At 38.4% G+C, this 19,186-nt stretch overlaps 1 protein-coding gene across 1 annotated transcript; it reads left to right on the top strand.

Moving 5' to 3' along the window:
- The first annotated feature begins 17,027 nt into the window (after positions 1-17,027).
- Positions 17,028-18,757, top strand: LOC112193008 (tropinone reductase homolog). The gene is made up of 4 exons (XM_024333000.2): positions 17,028-17,203; positions 17,297-17,504; positions 17,953-18,279; positions 18,390-18,757. The coding sequence occupies exons 1-4, from the start codon at positions 17,121-17,123 to the stop codon at positions 18,558-18,560; spliced, it is 789 nt and encodes a 262-aa protein (XP_024188768.1). The 5' UTR covers positions 17,028-17,120; the 3' UTR covers positions 18,561-18,757.
- Positions 18,758-19,186: the final 429 nt, after the last annotated feature.

Genomic DNA, 19,186 nt, shown 5'->3' with positions numbered 1-19,186 from the left:
GAGGTTTTAGCAAACGCTTGTTTATGGGAATCTTCCGGCTAACCTAGCAACTCAATGGCTGCTATACTATCCAATAACAAGATGACCGGTTATTGTTTACTTTCCCGGACCTGTTGGATCGTAATCGGATTATTCAAGGAGGGCCGTGGGGTTTTGATCGTGCCCCGGTGGTGTTAGCACCCTGTGATGGTGTTGGGCCTATTAGAGACGTCCCCATTTTCGCCTTAGCTTTCTAGATCAAGGTGCATGGATTCCTGTTGAGAATATATACATCCCACATGGAAAAAATGGGACATTGCCTATGAATTTATAAGGGTTTGAGTCACTCTATCCATTGCCAATTGATTTTGGATATGAACCCCAGATTACTTTATCATGGTATCAAGGCCAGGTTATCCCACGTGTGCATGCCTCGCAGCCATACAGTCTCCACGTCACCCAAAGTTGTCCACGTGTATGGCTTGAAAATTCGCCACACGTTCGGAGGCGTGTTAAGAATATATAAATCCCACATGGGAAAAATGAGACATTGCCTATGAGTTTATAAGGGTTTGGGCCACTCCATCTATTGTTAATTGGTTTTGGATGTGAACCCTAGATTACTTTATCATGGTGTCAGAGCCAGGTTACCCACGTGTGCATGCCTCACGGCCACACTGGCTCAACATCACCTAAAGTTGTCCACGTGTATGGCTTGAAAATTCGCCACACGTGTGGGGGTGTTGAGAATATATACATCCCACATGGGAAAAATTGGACCTTGCCTATGAGTTTATAAATGTTTGGGTCACTGTATCCATTGCCAATTGGTTTTAGATGTGAACCCCAAATTACTTTATCAATTCCTACCGGCTTTCCACATGAATTAGTGCCTTCAGTGAGTGGGGAGTGCACTGGGACGGTACATTCAGAAGGATACAATTAATGGAGTTTGACGCAAGTCAGATTCAAACTAAGATTGAAGTAGACCTGATGCAACCGGTAATTTTTTGCCGGAGTTTCACGATGACGACAGCATTGATATGGACCAGGATTTCTTCTTTGAAAACCTATATGGATGGTGTAGGGATTGAGGTCTCCTTACCCATGTTGGGTTGTCGTGCTCTAGACCACTGCTGCAGGAAGTCTTGAGAGTTGAGATGACTTCTACGAGGCAGAACATAGAGCGAGTGTTGAGCAGGGTGGATGTGACACCAACTGCAGGTGCATCCTTGGTCTTTAGGGCACAAGCGGTTTCAACAGTGGCGTCTGGTTTGAACAGGGTTTTACCTGCTGCAAAACCTAATTCAAGGATAGAGATACACCTCTGATCCATGATAGTGGCCAAGGACAGGATAGAAAGCCAAGATGGTGGAAATGGATCAACGGCAGGGGAAGCTAAGGATAGACATGATATAGTGGTGGAAACAACGACTGCATCTGGTCTAGTTATGATTGAGGAGGCTGGTGGACAAGTGGTGCAGTCAGTGGTCGCTCCAACAGTAATGCACAGTTGTGGAGTGTGCAGGAAGAGAACAGAGGAGGATGGGGTGTCGCCAAAGAAGCTGCATCTCAGCCTCGCTGTGGGCAGAACCAACCTAGATGCTATATCAATGGGCTTGTTTGCTATGAAGCTAGTACATGAGGCACCCAAGAAACGGGGTAGACCGAAAGGAGCAAAAAATAAAAGTAAGCCAGAGATCAAAGTTGTCCAAATGTTGCCAATGAAGTACTCACGGGCGAAGCGAGTCAAAGCTCCAGAAAAGTGGAAAGGTTGATTAATGGTTTACTAGAGTTCATTATATCTAGAACTGAGGATAACCCTAACCCTTCAAAGGGAAAGGACCTCATAGTTGTGTAGTCTTATTTTGCTTTATTTAGAATAAATGTCTATGCTAGCTAGTAAGGGTCTCTCTATGAGCCTTTATAGAAGTGTTTGGCTTCACTGTACCACAATTGCGTGCTCGTTGTGTGAAGTTAGGTAGTCTAAATTGCTTACAAGGCGAGGTATTTTTGTTAGCATGAGCTACACTGCACTACAATTATTGAAACAGAGTAGTCATTCTTATACTATTCTTATCTATGAAACAGAGGCATACAACTTGTATGTACTCTTTAATTCAAAAAATAAAATAAAACAAAAATAATAATTAATCTAAGCAGAATTGAATAATGTTAGTGAGACTAATTCGTCTGCGTTCTTAACGTACGTTTATCTAAAACCTTTCTTTGTTACATGTGTTAGAGTTACTATTCCATTTAGTACTTTCTCTGTTACTGTACGTGGTAATTACTTGTTGTTAAAGCTGGTTTAATTGTTAGTTTGTCAACTGTTTGTCACATGCAAGTCATCTGCAGCTTCTTAGCTAACTATAAGTTCCTGTACGAACTCATCTCTATCAATAATATAGCCCCATTTTCTTCTTTGATTTTTCTGCTTTCTTTCGTTTTCTCTCTGTTTCCTTTAGTTTTATCATGGCATTAAAGCAGGTTACCCACGTGTGCATGCATAACGGTCACACAGGCTCCACGTCACCCAAGTTGTCCACGTGTATGGCTTAAAAATTCGCCACACGTGCAGGAGCGTGTTGAGAATATATACATTCCACATGGGAAAAATGGGACATTGCCTATGGGTTTATAAGAGTTTGAGCCACTACATCCATTGCCAATTGGTTTTGGATGTAAACTCCAGATTACTTTATCAACATGTACATTTTTCATATGAATTTTGTTTTAATTAAGCGATCATTTGCCTTTAACCACATCTTATAGATTGTCAAAAAGTAAATAAGTAAAAGTCATATTTGTACGATTGTACTTGGCTATGATAAATAAGATCATCCGGAAAGTAAAATAAACTTTTGTTTCAATAACCATATCTTCAGAAGTTGTAAGTATGTACATGAATCATATATATATATATTTTTTAAAGATGTTTGGAACCCAGCCTAGCTGGGAGGCTCAGCCCCACGCCCGATTCCATTTATTATATTAAAATTTTGCAACCGGGGGGAGACATAAAACCTGAACCCCGTGCTACATAGTAACAATGACAATAATCCTCGTAGAGTACATCCTAAATAATAGCAGGAGTCTTATCTAAAGCCAAACATCATCTAACCCATAAACACTAGTAAGGTGTGCAAGTCTATGTGCAACACCATTTGTTTCATGGTAGATATGTCGAATTCTAATTGATTGAAAAGCAGTCATGTAGTCTTTACAATCATCCAAAACTCGACTTACCTCCGATAAGTTCTCCTTCTTGCTATTGAGAGCAGCAATCAAAAGGGCAGAGTCGCTTTCAACGTCAATTCCCGTCCAACCTTGGTGTATACTAAGAAGAAGACCCGCTCTACACGCCTCCGCTTCCATATTGATAGCCGAGTGTGCATGTAGAAAAGGTCTTGCAATAGCCGCAATACCCGTGCCCATCTCATCTCTGACCACTACTCCAATGCCTCCAACACCGTCGTCCGCCCTAAAAGCACCATCAATATTTAATCTCAGTCTACCACGTGGAGGACATTTCCATTTAGCCACGGGCCTCTTCACATTTTCATATTTTGTTTTCAATAATAAAAAGAGTCCATTTTGTAATAAACTATTTTCTCAGTATTATTTCATCTTTATATAAATAATAAGCTTGATTTTTCAAAACAACTTGCCAACAGGCTAGGGTACGGTGGGAAGATAATAGTAGATTGATTTAAAATGGACTAGGTCACATGTCTGAAGAAGCTCAGATCTGTTGAAGAATTCCATCCTGCTAAGATGGATCGGCTTCATTTTCAAAACTAGAATCCCTTTAATTCCAATATGTTCGACAAAAATGAAAGGATATTTACATTTCCTATAATACAAATAAACTTAGAGAAGGACTAAGACTCTTCTTTAATGATAGAATACCCTAGTGAGATTGTCCTATCCAGAGAGATTCTACGGAATTAATGTCCTCATTCTCAACTTGTTTATCTATGATTTAATTAGACATATCTTAATTTAGGCCCTCATGGTTTCTTCATATCAAACAACGCAGAAAGAGAGGGAGGAAGGTGAAGAGGGGACAGTTTTCAAAGACAAGTGAAGATCGATGATGGTGAAAGTTATCAATTATTTGAAGGTCTTGTGTGTGATATGATACGTGAGTGACTGGAAAATAATAGAGGATAAAACATATTTCTTCAACTATTGCGGTTGTTAACAATTTTTATGTCAAATTTATTTTAAAAATGTATGTCGTTCGAATACATTACCTGAGTATGAATGAATTTTGTTTGGAGAATAATTTCTGAAAATTAATTACTTATCCACAGTTAGAAGAGTTTACTTTCACTGCTTCCATTGTTGGGACTTGTGAAATCAAAAGCTTAATTGTCATCCCCTCTGCATGTTTCTCAAACAGCTAAGCAATATAAAGGAAAGCCTGTACTTACCTTTCTGTCTGCTTGCGAAAAGTATACCGAAACTTGACATATACAATTCTAAACATAATTACTAATTAAATTATTGTAGAGTACTGTTGGTAATGTCATTGTCTTTGGAATTTATTGTTTTAAAACAAAATGAAGACAAGTTTAGGTGCCATTGGCATTTTTTTAGTATAAAACCTAAAGAACACGCACCTTCAGTAGTAGATAGAATATATTATTGAAAACAAATATTTCAAATAGATTGTAATAGAAGATAATCCAAAATATACAAAAGTCATTTTCTTTAATTCCTTTGGTGGCTTCGCCTTAATAATGTGTTACATAATAAATTAGTTTGGGATTACTGTGACTTTTGAAAAAAAAAAATGAAAAAAAACTGATGTTGTTGTGTTGTGAGAATAATCAATTGTGAATTAAAACAGTTTCGTGTTTGGTGAACAATACTTTTAAAAATGTTGTTAGTATATAAAACAAGTTCAGAGTATTGGCTAGAAACAATTCGCGCAGAGCCAGAGGAACTCTAAGGCCGCGTTCACCGTTGTTGCAAAATTGGTCTCGTCCGGCGGCTCCCGGACGTCCGAGGTGGCCTCCGGCCTCACCGCAGTCTTGGGGTGTGCTGCCAAACGGGAGATCGATAGCTACTGCCCTTGGGACTATGTTGGAGAGGGTTTTTCCCAGCTTTGTCAGTTTGGTTTGAGGGCGGTGGGTTGTGTTGTTACAGGCCGGTTGTCAATCCCCGTGGAGGTTTTTCTTGGACCGACGGCGACGACATGGTTTTCGATCGGTGGAGGTGTGGGGCTGTGGGAAACCGAATCTGGGGACGGTGTTGTTTGGTGGTGATGTAGGTCGGTGGTGCTTGGAACGGTTTAGATCATTGGCATGGTGGTGTGAATCGTGACAATGTGGGTTGGCGGTTGAGGTCAGACCAAATTCAGCGGGAAAGTGACATACGATGAGGGTTGGGAGCAGATGGTGGATTGGGCCCGAACCAGGTTGATGGGTAGTGGGGATCTTCTTGGCTGACTACCCTATTGAGCTTCAGGTTGTTGGGCTCGGGTTTCTACCCTAGTCTAGTAGCTTCTAAATTTGGGTTAGGTTTTAGGCCCTTGGCCCAACCCTATGTTTTGAGCTTTTTGTCTAATTACAATAAGTTCCCTTGTATTAGGTACCTAACGAGTGTAGTTTGGCTTGTCTATTCGCTATGTTTTTCCATAGCTTATAGACTCATTTTTAAGTGAGCGATAAGTTTAAATATAGTTGGTCTATCCTATGTACCACTGTGGTTCCTCCACAAATCCTTGTTTAGGCCATTGTTATGTGTCAGCAGGTGGGTATGTAATTGCTTTCTTGGCATGCACTATTATAAATGGAATTACCATTATTTCAAAAACAAAAAAAAAACAACTTCAGAATGTTTGGTAAATTCTAAGTAAAAATATTGTAGATATGTTTATTGACCACAAAGGACATGATTTAAAAAAATTTATTTTCTTTCATCCTAAACAAATCGATCATGTCATTTATTTTTTTCCCTCCAAAAAGAAAAAAGAAAAGAATCAAAATCTATATCTTGTATATAGGTATGTACACATAGGAATCAATAGAAGAAAAAGAAAATAATCAAAATCTATATCAACAAGTCATGATATTCATTTTCACAAGATTGATGTCATGAGTATATACACAGATCAAGGGAAGCAATAGAAGAAAATGAAAAGAAAAGAATCAAATAGGAAGAACATATGTATATTCATGATAATGATTGATATTTTCAACAATGAGTGACGGTATTACTAGGATTTTATAAACCTTCGCGTGTTTTGATCGAAAGCAGTTTCTAAAAGTAACATTTGGGTTGCATATAAAATCTGCTATCAGTGATCTATAATTTTCAATTAAAACTGCTTTTTATTAATTTATCAAACACAATAAAATCTAAAATTTTAAACAAAATTAAGCTGATTTTTTTTTTAAAGGAAGCAATCCTAAACGGGGTCTTAATCTGCCTCATAAACCTCCTTCATTATAATTGAAAGCTAGTAACATCTTTTTTTTATGAAAATGTTCATTGGTTAACTTAATTTGTGTTAGATCACTACTTATAAAATCACCTCTTCTAGAGGAAAGAATGACTTCTACCTTATCGATAATACTTGAACAAGCAAACATATATGATCTAGAGTTGAGTCTTCTATTCGACATGGGAGTAGTAGCGAATTTATAATCTTTTCTTAAGCAAGTGTTTGATAGTGATAAGGATAATCATTTACTGCAGGAAGTCTAATATTTTTATGTTTTTCAAGTACTCCTAATTTCCCAAACATACATTAAATTTCGATAAAATGAATGTTCGATAAATTAATAATCTCGATAATCGAACTTTGGATCACAGTTTACAAACTAGGCCTCTTCTGAGGTAATTTTGTACTAACACACAATATAAGAATCTCTTTTATGAGTTACCATAAATCACACTAAGACTATTTCCTACATCCTATAGTCACCCCCTTTAAATCAGCCTAGTGCATCGGATGATCTTAGTGTGGCTCACAATGAACAAATAACCAGCAGCTATGTGACTTTCTGTTGGAAAAAATGGATGATGCTTCGAATGAATGAGAACTTATTAGGTTGAGGCGTGTAGTCACTGCCCTTAAGAGTAGATCCGTGCCTCGAAGACTAAGTCTTGGTGTATCAGGTTAAAGCGCCCTACCCTGCAGGATACAACAACCTTGATCCTCGTATGTGTACACTCACAATACTTGGATTGGTAGAATAGCTTTGAAACTTTTGGTGGGACAAAGAACAGAGAAAAGAGACTCACAAAGACATGATATTGAGATAGCTATGTTGAGTTTTTTCATGTGTAGATGAGCTCGTTAGGGAGGGTATAAATAGTAGTGCACGAGAGGAAATTAATCATGGAACAATTAAGCTTTGTAACTGACACTATTCAAACACCCCAACACATGTAGACACAATATAGGACCAATTCATGCAATTAAGGAGAGTAACAGACCTATTGAGTTTTGAATATGGATTTGAATTCCACTTGAACGGTCCGATTGAACATGAATGCATGATTGAATTCAAATGATCATGTAACATACCACTATTGCCATTAACTCATGTAACTGAAAACCTATGGCAATCAATAATCATTTGAATTCCGGAATGGATGAATTCAATTGGAATGGAATACTAACAACAAGTATTTTGAAATACCATAAAATTCTAACACTTTCTCATTAATATTCTAATAACATTCGATAGTCAATATCTACGTTATGAGAAGACTACTGTTTTTTCAAACCATTCGACGGACTTGAGAGATTTTTACTATACTTCTGATCCTTACTATACTTCTGATCCATTAATAAGGGCATTATTCGTATACAAATTAATCAAGAAGATTAGTGTAAGAGGTATTTGGTTGTATATCACCATCAACATCTGTCGCCTAATGAGAGATAGATACAGAGGACCCTCCTTGATAGTTGGTCTATAGGCAACTTTAGGTGACACTGATTGACAATTTAAACAAGTATTTCTCATTTGCAGAAACTTAAACGGCAAAGAAGGCAAACATTCAGCCATGTTTCATGCTTATACCCTAGCTAGCTAGATATGGAGTCTAATATTGGCCAAAAAAGAAAATTATGTGGAGTCTACTATGTATATTACATGTTTATAATTAACTGAATTATTTTTCGATTAACCGTAGCTATTATTGGTGGTCATCCATCAATCATTATTATATATCCATCACTTCATTATTCGTTTTGCAAATACCTTTGTCTGCCTAGCTATCAAGATCATTGTTATATATGTACCTGGATTTGTCCGGGTGCATTTGGGTCACAAATTGACATTTTAATATATCATCAACTTGTGGATAAACGTCATTTATCTTACTAATTGTTGAGCTAATTCCTTTCACATTGTTGTAAGCATTTGAATTCTTAGTTGATGGCTCTAGTTATGCAAAATCCAAATAGAATTTTGGGTTTTAGCAGTGGATGTAACTTGCATGATATTCCTTCCATATGATCATGTCAACAAATATAGAAACCACTGTTTATGCTTTTGGGTGTTAATCTTGTGTTTGCGTCGAAACGATGTCGTTTCCAAATATGAGATTACAACATTCTGGATGATATAAGATTTAGTGCTTGCCAATTAGGGGTTGCACTGAAATTATAATTAAACGTACAGACGTTTCGAATATAAGCATAGCTCCACCACAATTACATAAGCAGATGATCACGTTTTTCATTTCAAGGGTGCTGACCGTCAATAAGCTTGAGTTTTGTGACCATCAATAAGTTTAAATTTTGCTCTCCTTTCCAGCAAGGAGGGTATTCTATACCTTTTGTATTAAAATTCTGTTTAGAATACTTTAAACTGGTAGACAAGAAAAAGTTAATCTCGAATTTGTTTGAATATTGTAAATTAACTCATGACCAAAACCTATGGATCAGAATTGACAATAAAAATAAATTAACTTGGCATTGCTGATGAGCAGGCCTTTTGATTATTTACGAATTGAAAGATTAAGATACAAACAAATATAGGTATTTGTGCTCCATACATTTGAGAGTACATTTTTTTTCTTTTTTGGGACAGATTGAGAGTACAGATTAGGCCTACAACAGATTCCGAGTCCACTAATAATTGGGCCATTAGTACGAAGCCCTTTCTATTTTCAACGCTATCTCTTCAATGGCATATACCCAAGTACCTAACAACCTCTTCTACAATGGCATATACCCAAGTACCCAACTACAATTCTGGGCTTTTTTTTACACCTAAACAAGTGACCTATCATTTTTTTTTTGGTCTCTTTCTGAAATTAATATTGCCTGAATAAAACTGGTGTAGTCCCACACTCGGACAAAGTATTATTCGTTTTAATCTACGTTTTTTTTTTTTGGTAATGCGTTTTAATCTTTTTTTTTTAGAATCAGTAAATTTATTCCAAAGAAAACGGTTACAAAATATGAGAAAAGCCAGTGGTGGACAAAGAGTTCCCCCCACTGCCCTATTACAACCATGAGTTACGGGTCTGTCGTCAGCGACAACATCCATGAGCCAATAGGGCCCAACCCCTAACCAACTAAAACGCCCATTTAATCGGGCTACAGACTTTGCAATAACATGAGCAGCACCATTCACACTTCTGGGCACATGGGAAATTCCTTGAATACCAACAGAAGCCAATAGCATCCTGACCTTGTCAACCAAAACACCCTCCGGAGCCAAACAATCATCACATCCATTCACCAATTGGACAGCCTCCAGGCAATCAGTTTCTACCTTTTCCATCCTCCAACCATTCTCTACCATTACTTCCAGTCCCAATATTAGTGCCTGCAGCTTAGCTGCACATGGCTGGAGACGGCCAATCAACCTTTCCCCCACCGCAAGCACCAAGTTCCCATCACCTCCCCTAATTAATGCCCCAATTCCAACATGAGACCCATTGTCAGAAACAGACTCACCACAATTAAGCTTCAGACCCTGTGGAGAAGGAGGAGTCCACCGAACAATGTCAGGGGCAATTACCCCATTATTCCTCCTATCACAAGTCTCCCTTTCTTGCACCATAATCAAGCTAGTCCAAATGGAGTAGCATTGATTAAATATGACTAAAGCAGGTCTAGGTTGACCACCATGCACAACTAGATTCCTTTCATTCCAATTGCTCCATAGAATGATAATTAACAACTTCATCTCATCCAAAGTTAAAACTTGTATGGCGTGCTCAATAAATGAAGAAAAATTGTTCAACGTACCCGGGTTCAGTTTCAAATAAAAACTCGCCCTCTCTAACACCGCAACACAAAGAGAGCACGATCGTGTTGCATGCAAAGGGGTTTCTTCAGCGACATGACACCTCGGACACATTGAACTATTAGAAATCCACCGTTGAAAAAGAGCCCACATGCACGGCAAATAGCCCGTCGAACACCTCCACAGAAAATGGGACATCTATGTATGAATAACATGCTACATCATCGATAAGGTTATGATTAATCAATCTTGAATGAATTGACATCTGTGTTTATTTTAAATACTCAAAGTTGGACTATTTTATTTTTCTTTATCCTCTTACTTGTTTTTCTTCTTTAAAATCCCTTAATTTTAAAATGCTAGTGGCTTTACCAAGTTATTGTTTTGAAAGTACACAATGATTATCAAGCTTCTTTGTTTTAAACTTTTAATCATTACTAGACATCGGAGGGTAAAAGCGAACAGTGCATCCATGCTTAATACAGTCCCGTTCACCTGGTCACTAGCTGACCAGGGATTATATGGTCAATGACCATCCGATTGAAATCGGACGGTTGACAGTTCTCTAACTTTTTAAAAGATAAAAGCTGTCAACCGTCCGATTTCAATCGGACGGTCACTGACCATATAATCCTTGGTCAGCTAGTGACCAGGGGAACATCTCTGATGCTTAATATATGTATAATTGCAAACATGTTTACTATTTAGATTGGTGACGTGTAACCGTTTAATATTCTTTGACATGTAATAGGGTTATGTCTGTCAACTCATACTTTCCGATATTTATGATGATAGAACAATGACACGACAAATAAAATAACCTCTAATTTTTCTTCTTAATCAACTAAGATGAAATGACTATTTTCCGACCTAGCCGCTCTTTGCTAGGGTTTCTCGAGGATTTTTCTTCGAAAAATTTCCCAAATCTCATCTCAAGATTCATGGCAGGTGCCATTGCTAGTCTCTCTGCTGCGTTCCAGTTGGTTGCTTCCGCCCGGGGTTGACCTAGGATCGGCGGGAGCGGCGGCTCTCCATGATGATCATTGGTATATGGTAGGGCATTTACTTGGTCCGAAAGCGAAATTTCCAGGGTTCAAGGGCACTATTCCTATCATCTGGAGGATCAAGAATGGGCTTACCATTTGTGATGTTGGGGATCGCTATGTCTTTCAGTTTGATCAGGAGGTGGAAAGAAACCGGATCCTGCATAGTGGACCTTGGTTCTATAGGAATACCATGTTGATTGTGGGGGAGTATGATGGTTTCAGTGTTGTAGAGGCTGTTCCTCTTCAAACTTTGGAGACCTGGGTGGCTGTCAAGGGATTACCTCCAGCTTTGCTCAATAAGGTGGCCTTGGCGTTGGTTGGATCCTCCATTGGCCAGGTCATAAAGTTTGATCAAACGGCTCTTAAGGAGGAAGAACAGAGGATCAGGCTTGAGTTTGATGTGAGGCGTAGGGTTAGGGTTTGGAGGGTTTTTACCTTTGCTCTTATGGTGGAACCTAAACTTGATCTTGTGTTTGAAAATGTGAAGGGCTTTTGCAGGGATTGTGGGCTCTTTGAGCACGATGTGACAGGTTGCGACAAGCTACTGGTGAAGGAACTAGAAGAGTTCATGCTCCAACCGCCACCGTCGGCATTGGCGGATCTCTCCATTTTTCACCTAGCTTGTCCCGGGGTTCTGGTGCTTCGACTCCCAAGGGTATGGCGTTGTTGGCTGGTGCGGTCTTTGTTGGGAGTGGGAGCAATGCGATGATTATCGGCTCTGGGGCAGATCGCGGTGCTAAGAATGGGGAACTAACCAATATGGCATTAGTGGAAGGGCAGACGTCACTGAGCTCCAAGAGTGTGGGAACTCCAAGCTTAGTGGAGAAAGGTATACCGGGGCTAGATACTGCATTTATGAAGAACTGGGTGAGTACTTTTTCTTCCCCTCATGTTCTTGATGTTATAAAGAAGATGGAAATGCCTGTGGTTGTAACTCCTTCACCTGTTATTATGGATGAGGATGTGATTAATAAGGTGTTGGCTTCTCTGTCTGGGAAGAAGAGGAAAGCATTGAATGACTCTGCTAGAATCGAGAAGCGGTGCTTGGCTCTCCCAGAACTGGGCCTCTCAATTGATGAAGGATTGACTTTGGCTCTGAAATATAAGCATGGTCAACTTCTAATATCTCCTAAGAAGAAGAAGATGGGAAGACCAAAGGGTAGTAAGAATAAGTCCAAGCTAGCTCAGGATTTGTCCAAGCTAGCTTGGGATTTGACTGTTGATGTGAAATCCAAACGTCCGAAAAAATGGAAGACTCATAGTAAGGCTTCTGAGACTGATAATGCCAATGCTACTGAGGGTGTAGTGGTGTGAATTGAGGAGGCTAGTCCTATTGTGGCCTCGGTTGCAATTGAAGGGGGAGTGGGCGAGGACTCGCCTACTTCATTTGGTTCTATTTGATTTACTTTCAGGTCGCAAAGTTCAACTGTTGCGTTGAATTTTTTATGTTTGCTTCAGAGTTGCTCTATCTTTGTTAGAATAAAGGTGCTTAACTTTAAAAGGTGAGTGTACTTGGGGTATATTGGGCTCTTATTCTGCTTCTAAAATAGGTTTTTAGGGTACTCTGTAATACGACTCTTTCTGATGGCCCCTTAAGGTGTGTCGTGTTGGTACTGCTTGCTTAAATACAATATTAGGATGACCTTATTTTCCTAAAAAAAAAAAAAAAACTAAGATGAAATGACAAATCAAATTCAATTTGCAACCATTCTTGCAAATATCTAAAGCACCAACTCTTTAAATTAGTGGAGTGTTACGTGTACAACATTCCTTGACACATGTTCGGGTCTTGTCTGTTGACTATGAATTTTTAACACTTACAATGACACAACAACAACACGTCTGTTGACGGAATTGACATTCTTTTGACATGTTTTAGGTCATTCTTCAATTCTACAAAACAAAAGCTGAATTTATTTTCTTCTTTTGAGGTACAATATAACCTTGATAAATGAATATTTCATAAATTAATAACCCCGATTAAATAATAAATATCTTCAGTCCCAACTCGGGACCGGTGTATAATACTAAGAACCTCACTAAATGCATATGTAAGATAATAATTTTTCTAAACATCCTTAAGAACCCAGTGAATATATAAAGTAATAATTGATGAAATAAATGAAACAAATATCGTAAAAAATATTAATAATTGATGAAATAAATAAAAAATCGTATATAAAAATTAAATAACTTTTTAACAATTTATATTTTCTCAATTTAACGAAGGGAAGTGAAATCCACACTCTTCATTTTATAATCCACACTCCCTCTTTATTTTTTTGGTAACTTAAATTTTGACAAATGAGTGAAAGAGGAAGTGGGGATTACAAATTAGGGAGTGTGGATTTCATCTTTAATTTATTGCAAAGTATGTACCAAATTTGGTATATTATTTTTTATTTTGTAGCAAGTAGTTAGTCAAAGTTATCACTGCTTGATATGTCTCATTCGAAGAAACATTTGGTATAGCATAATTGTCATTTAAATCTTGATTATCTTCGATAGACAACCTAATCAAATTAGACTATATTATATATATATATATATATATATATATATATATATATATTGAAGGGAAGGATTAGACTTTTTTTTTTAATAGGATTTGATGTTATTAGATATCAAAGCAATGAAAACAGGCTAGAGTCTAACAGAACTTACATAAGAAAACCCGGGACAAACCGGATAACCTATCTAAGCCACTCTAAACTTATTAAAATCTAAAGGGACGCTCGCTGAACAGTAAGCCTAAACTAAGCAAAAGTAGTCTCTCTCTCTCTCTCTCTCTCTCTAAGGAAGAAATATTCATCTAGTCTAATCTGCCAATCACGCAATTGTGGTACAAATATCAACTAGAAACGTCTTAGAAAAACCTATAGAAATTATCCATACTTCAAAAGGTTTGAGTCCAGAATCTCTAAAAACTTAGAGAACTTAAAGAGGCGCTAGTCCCTCCCCTCTAGGGTTGGAACTAGCACCATCTTCAACCTCTGCAGTAGACAACAACCTCGGCATCAGGTTGGTCTCTTGGCTCTTGGTTGTAGTCTTCGTGCCTAAGTCAGTATCACTTTTCGTAGTCTTGCTCGTCCCCGCCGTACCATAAGGCAACTCATTCAAATTACCCACAATACGGTCGCTCTTCCTCTTTGGTTGCTCAACATTTCTCTCCAACAATCTCATAATCATTGCAGCCAGGTGCTTTACAGGAGAGCCCAAATATGATAATATATCCCAGGCATAAAATACACCCTTTGAACTTCTATAGAAATTGGGCTGCCCAAATGCTCTGGGCACCCAACCTTTTAACAACCCGAAATCAGCCTCGGCACCTAGTCTAGCGCCGTCACTCATCTCAAAGGCCATCCTCAGCCAGGTTTCCATCCAAACTAGGTCGTCTTTGACACCACGACCCGACCGACAGTAGTAACCCAAGATTGGCAGTCGAGGCATCAAAACCAGGTATATACATATCGATTCCACCAACATCAACACTCTGCTGTCTAGCCAAATTGTCGGGACACCACACTGAAATAGCATATGTCGTCCCACCACCGTCATCCCAAAAGGTCAGGCACTCATCAGCTGAATCTTTCTCCCTTAGAATCGGATCTACAGTAAGAAATTGGATACGTTTGATTAGAATTGGAGCCAAGACCGGCCATAAAAAGACTGTAGGGAGAAAGCTGACGCCGGAGCGAGTCTGGCGTGCTATACGAGGGCGGCAAGGACCACCATCTTCATGCTCTGCGCCTCCAATCGAAGCTGCTAGGGTTCCACGAGGGAGAGTTATCATATTTTTTATTTTTTTTACACGTTCTAAGTAAGAGCAATTTTTTTTTGTCTCTCTATTTTGGGAAGGATTAGACTATGTTATCTAATTCAACTATAAATAACATAGAACTCTCTTTAAAGTCATAAATATTCATAATCCTAATATTATTCATTTATAAAGGTTTTACTCTATAGTTGCAATATAAAATACTAACTGTAAACTATAAGACTTAAACAACGTTATAAAAAGGAGAAAGGAGAATAGGGTTTTGAATCTCTTAACTGCTCTGTAATATTTTGCGGTTTGGAAGATATTTGTTTTAATATTTAAATTAATTTTTAAATACAAAATTCATTATTGTGTCAATAATGTATTGCTTCTTAATCATTTAAGATTTTTCTATTTTTGTCTCATATTGCGTCGTGTCTATATCAATGCTTCTTTGTTACAAACTTGAGGCCTCTTGACCAAAGCTAGACTATGTATTATGTATATCAACATTATAGTGATAATTTGGTACGGCTGGATTCGGTTGAAAATCGACTAATAAATCAGTCAACCGGCTACCGACTGACGTTGGTTGGTTTTCCAAAATCTGAAACCACATTCGTACCGTCTTCGTCGGTTACCGAGGGATCGGTATACTGAGATTTCGGCTGGAGTTTCGGTTTAACGACGTCGGCGAGAATTCGAAGAAAATAGCCGAATTTGAGTCTAATGCAGATGTGATGAAGGAGGTTATGTAGATCTGATGATGTGGATTTGACGATACAGATGAATGAGACGATGGATAATTGGAGAAAATGGAAGAAGATGAATGAAAGACAAGAAAGATGAGGGAGATGAAAGAACTTGATGAAAGAGGAGGAAGAGAAAAGAACTGAAGAAATTTAAAAAATGGTTTTTCGATGAGGATGAACTGATGAGTCGAAGAAGACGGCTAGAAAAGAAAGAGAGAGAAATAGAAAGTAAAAGAGGGTTTTGGTGTTTTGTTTTAATTCTATCGCCTAACATGTATTAAACATTGTATATAATATATTAAGAGCTGGTCGTGCTCTAGTGGTTGGGGAGCAAGGCTCTCGTGTATGAGGTAAGGGGTTTGAACCCTGCCTCTTACCAAGGTTTGTATGTTTTTGCATATTATGCGGTATGTACGTACATACGGTCGGTACGGTATACTGACGATATGCAATATGTGATACGGTAGTCGAGCCGAAGCCTTCAATCGATATGGCTTAGCTGAGCCGAATATCGGTAAGCCGACAAAGTCGGCCCATCTCGGTATGGTCCGGTTCGAATTCCAACTGGTTCTAGCCGAACCGAATATCAGTAAGCCGACAAAGTCGGCCCATCTCGGTATGGCTTGGTTTGAATTCCGGCTGGTTTAGCCCATTCGGCCCAAAATGCCAGCCTTATAATTTGGTAAACCCCATGTCCGTATGTACGAACACTGTTCCATAGTACACATTTGGCAGCTGCTTAATTCTTGAAAGTCCAGTCCTCATCAGACCAGGTCCAGTGGTGGGTTTCCTCTCCGGTTTCACTCGGTTTGCTTTGATGGGTTGCACACCAAGTGTCTGTTAAAAATGCACCAACCAATTCGCAGTCAAAGTTACCCAATACTAATGCGTATGCGTTTCACATTCTCACTAGCATCACCTCTAGAAAGTCAAGTATGATTGCGTTTAGTGCGGTTCATTTTCCGGATAGTTCTTTTTTCTCAAACTGATAACAACCCCTGAATCAAGGTACCTTAGTATATCTCTCCGTATACGAGATTCCAAGTTTCTGATTTGATCGGAATTGAACATATCAAAGTCAAGCGTATAAGTTCTTGACGTGTTTTCATATACTTTTATAGTTTTATCATTATATTGTTAAATTCAGTTGAATATTCACTCACAACCACCAACTACCAGCATGAAATTTGACTTGGCCCAACGAGGGACACACATTTGCTTTCAACATTTTCTATATATATTGACAGCTTTCGTATAAACCAATCATCTTGTTATAATTGATTCTGCTCAATCTGTCATACTTGGTTTTTGGCCTGTTAAAATCTTCAAGTTGCAGAAGCAGAAGCAAAACATGGCTGGGAAAGGTTTCAGCAGTGAAAGATGGTCTCTAAAAGGCAAGACCGCCCTCGTCACTGGTGGAACGAAAGGCATCGGGTAATTACATTTCTCTACTCTGTTTCCGTTATTTTTTCCCAAGTCATATTTGTTCTGTAGTAACTAAATAAGTTATTGTTGGCTATGCATTAGGTTTGCAATTGTGGAGGAGCTAGCGGGACTTGGCGCAACTGTACATACCTGTGCTCGTAACGAAGCCCTGCTTAATGAGAGGATTCAAGAATGGGAGAGTAAGGGATTTAAAGTGAGTAGTTCAGTTTGTGACCTGACCTCTAAATCCCAAAGGGAGGAGCTGTTGGAGACTGTCTCCTCTGTTTTCGATGGAAAGCTTAACATCCTTGTAAGTTTATTGCCTTTTTCGTCTTCTTTCTCTGTTTTATCAGCGACTACATAATAGCTAAACCTTATCACCCAGCATAACTATGACTCTTGACCTTGCTATGTGGTACTTTAAGATGAAATTTGATTTTTTTTTTCTTTGGTATTTTGTCTGCCCAACCTCTTGTCTTGTCAATTTGGTATACTCTTGTCTTGTCAATATGCTCAAGTATACCAGAAGCTTCGTTTCTCGTGGTAAAAGTAATGACATATACTTGAAACTTGTCCACAAGTACAGGTCACCTAATTAACAGTTAAAGTAAAGTAAAAACACCAAATGATAAATGATACCCAATTCAAATCTGTTCTGACGCAGAGCCATACAATTTCAATTGGCTTTATGGTTTCTATTGCTTGAACTCCTCGTACCGAAACCGGTAATTAATTTTGATTAACACTGCTATGTGCAGGTAAATAATGCAGCAACTGTCACACTCAGAACTACTACAGACTATTCTTTGGAAGATTTTTCAAGCATGATGAGTACCAATGTCGAATCTCCTTACCACCTTTGTCAACTTGCACATCCTCTCTTGAAGGCCTCAGGCAATGGAAGTATTGTATTCATCGCCTCCATCGCTGGTATAAAAGCTTTGCCTAGACTATCTGCCTACGCAGCAACAAAAAGCGCTGTCATCCAGATTTCAAAGAATTTGGCTTGTGAATGGGCACAGGATAGTATTCGGGCAAACACTGTAGCACCATGGGCTGTCAATACCGGGGCTAAACCTGATAATGTGAATAGCTCCTCAAAATCCTACAACTTTTTTTTGAAAATGACCTTGTGTCTTAGTTTATTACTAGTATGATAGAACAATCTAACATGATAAATTTCATTTTGCCACAGGATGAGCATTCTGCTGACTTTAGACGCTTAATAGGTCGAACTCCCATCCGTCGCGTTGCGGAGCCTAATGAAATTTCATCCTTGGTGACTTTCCTCTGCCTTCCTGCTGCTTCATACATCACTGGACAAGTTGTTAGTATTGATGGAGGATTTACAGTTAGCGGTTTCTAGTATACTCAAAACTCAAAATACAGGTTGCCAAATCAACAACCTGTGTACTCCCTAGTTTGTTTATAGTTCCATATTTCTTGGTCAATAAGGTTTGTGCAAACAGTAAAAAGAAAAAAGAAAAAATTGCTGTCCGCGGACAAGTCCTTGTAATTTTGTGTGTACTATATAAAAATAAGTTTTGGATTTGTTTTTGCTCACCTTGCTGGATTGCATTTCCCTAATGTGAACTGTTGGTTGATAATTGAGAGTGAAGGTCTTATCCACTTGTTACCAAATTAGTCAACTTATGAATGATATTGACAAGTTTGGATTACTCAAAACAATCAGGATCTAATAATTGTTTTTAGTAAGCCAATAGACTTTAGAGGAAGTAAACAATTACAAGGTAGAGAGATTGCCATCAAGAAAAATCTTATTAAAGCAAAAGAAAGAAAAGTCCAATAATGTTATAGTTATCCCCTATAAGACGTGCGTTAATCCATTGCTAATAGCCAACATGCAGTTCATGATTTTACCAAGTACGTACTCAGTTTCTTCCATTCTTGTTACTAAATATATAGCAGGTCAAAATCTCATATTATATAACTTGTTTAAAAAATTGAACATACAATGCTGAAGTAAAGTCA

This window comes from Rosa chinensis, chromosome 3 (genome assembly GCF_002994745.2).
Source record: "Rosa chinensis cultivar Old Blush chromosome 3, RchiOBHm-V2, whole genome shotgun sequence".
NCBI lineage: Eukaryota > Viridiplantae > Streptophyta > Magnoliopsida > Rosales > Rosaceae > Rosa > Rosa chinensis.
The sequence above is the reverse complement of the archived record's forward strand: the minus strand, read 5'-3'. Positions and strand labels throughout refer to the sequence as shown.

Coding starts and splice junctions, on each gene's coding strand:
- LOC112193008 (XM_024333000.2), top strand. CDS start 17,121: ATGGCTGGGAAAGGTTTCAGCAGTGAAAGATGGTCTCTAAAAGGCAAG. Junction 17,505..17,952: donor ATGGAAAGCTTAACATCCTT/GTAAGTTTATTG, acceptor TGCTATGTGCAG/GTAAATAATGCAGCAACTGT. Junction 18,280..18,389: donor CCGGGGCTAAACCTGATAAT/GTGAATAGCTCC, acceptor ATTTTGCCACAG/GATGAGCATTCTGCTGACTT.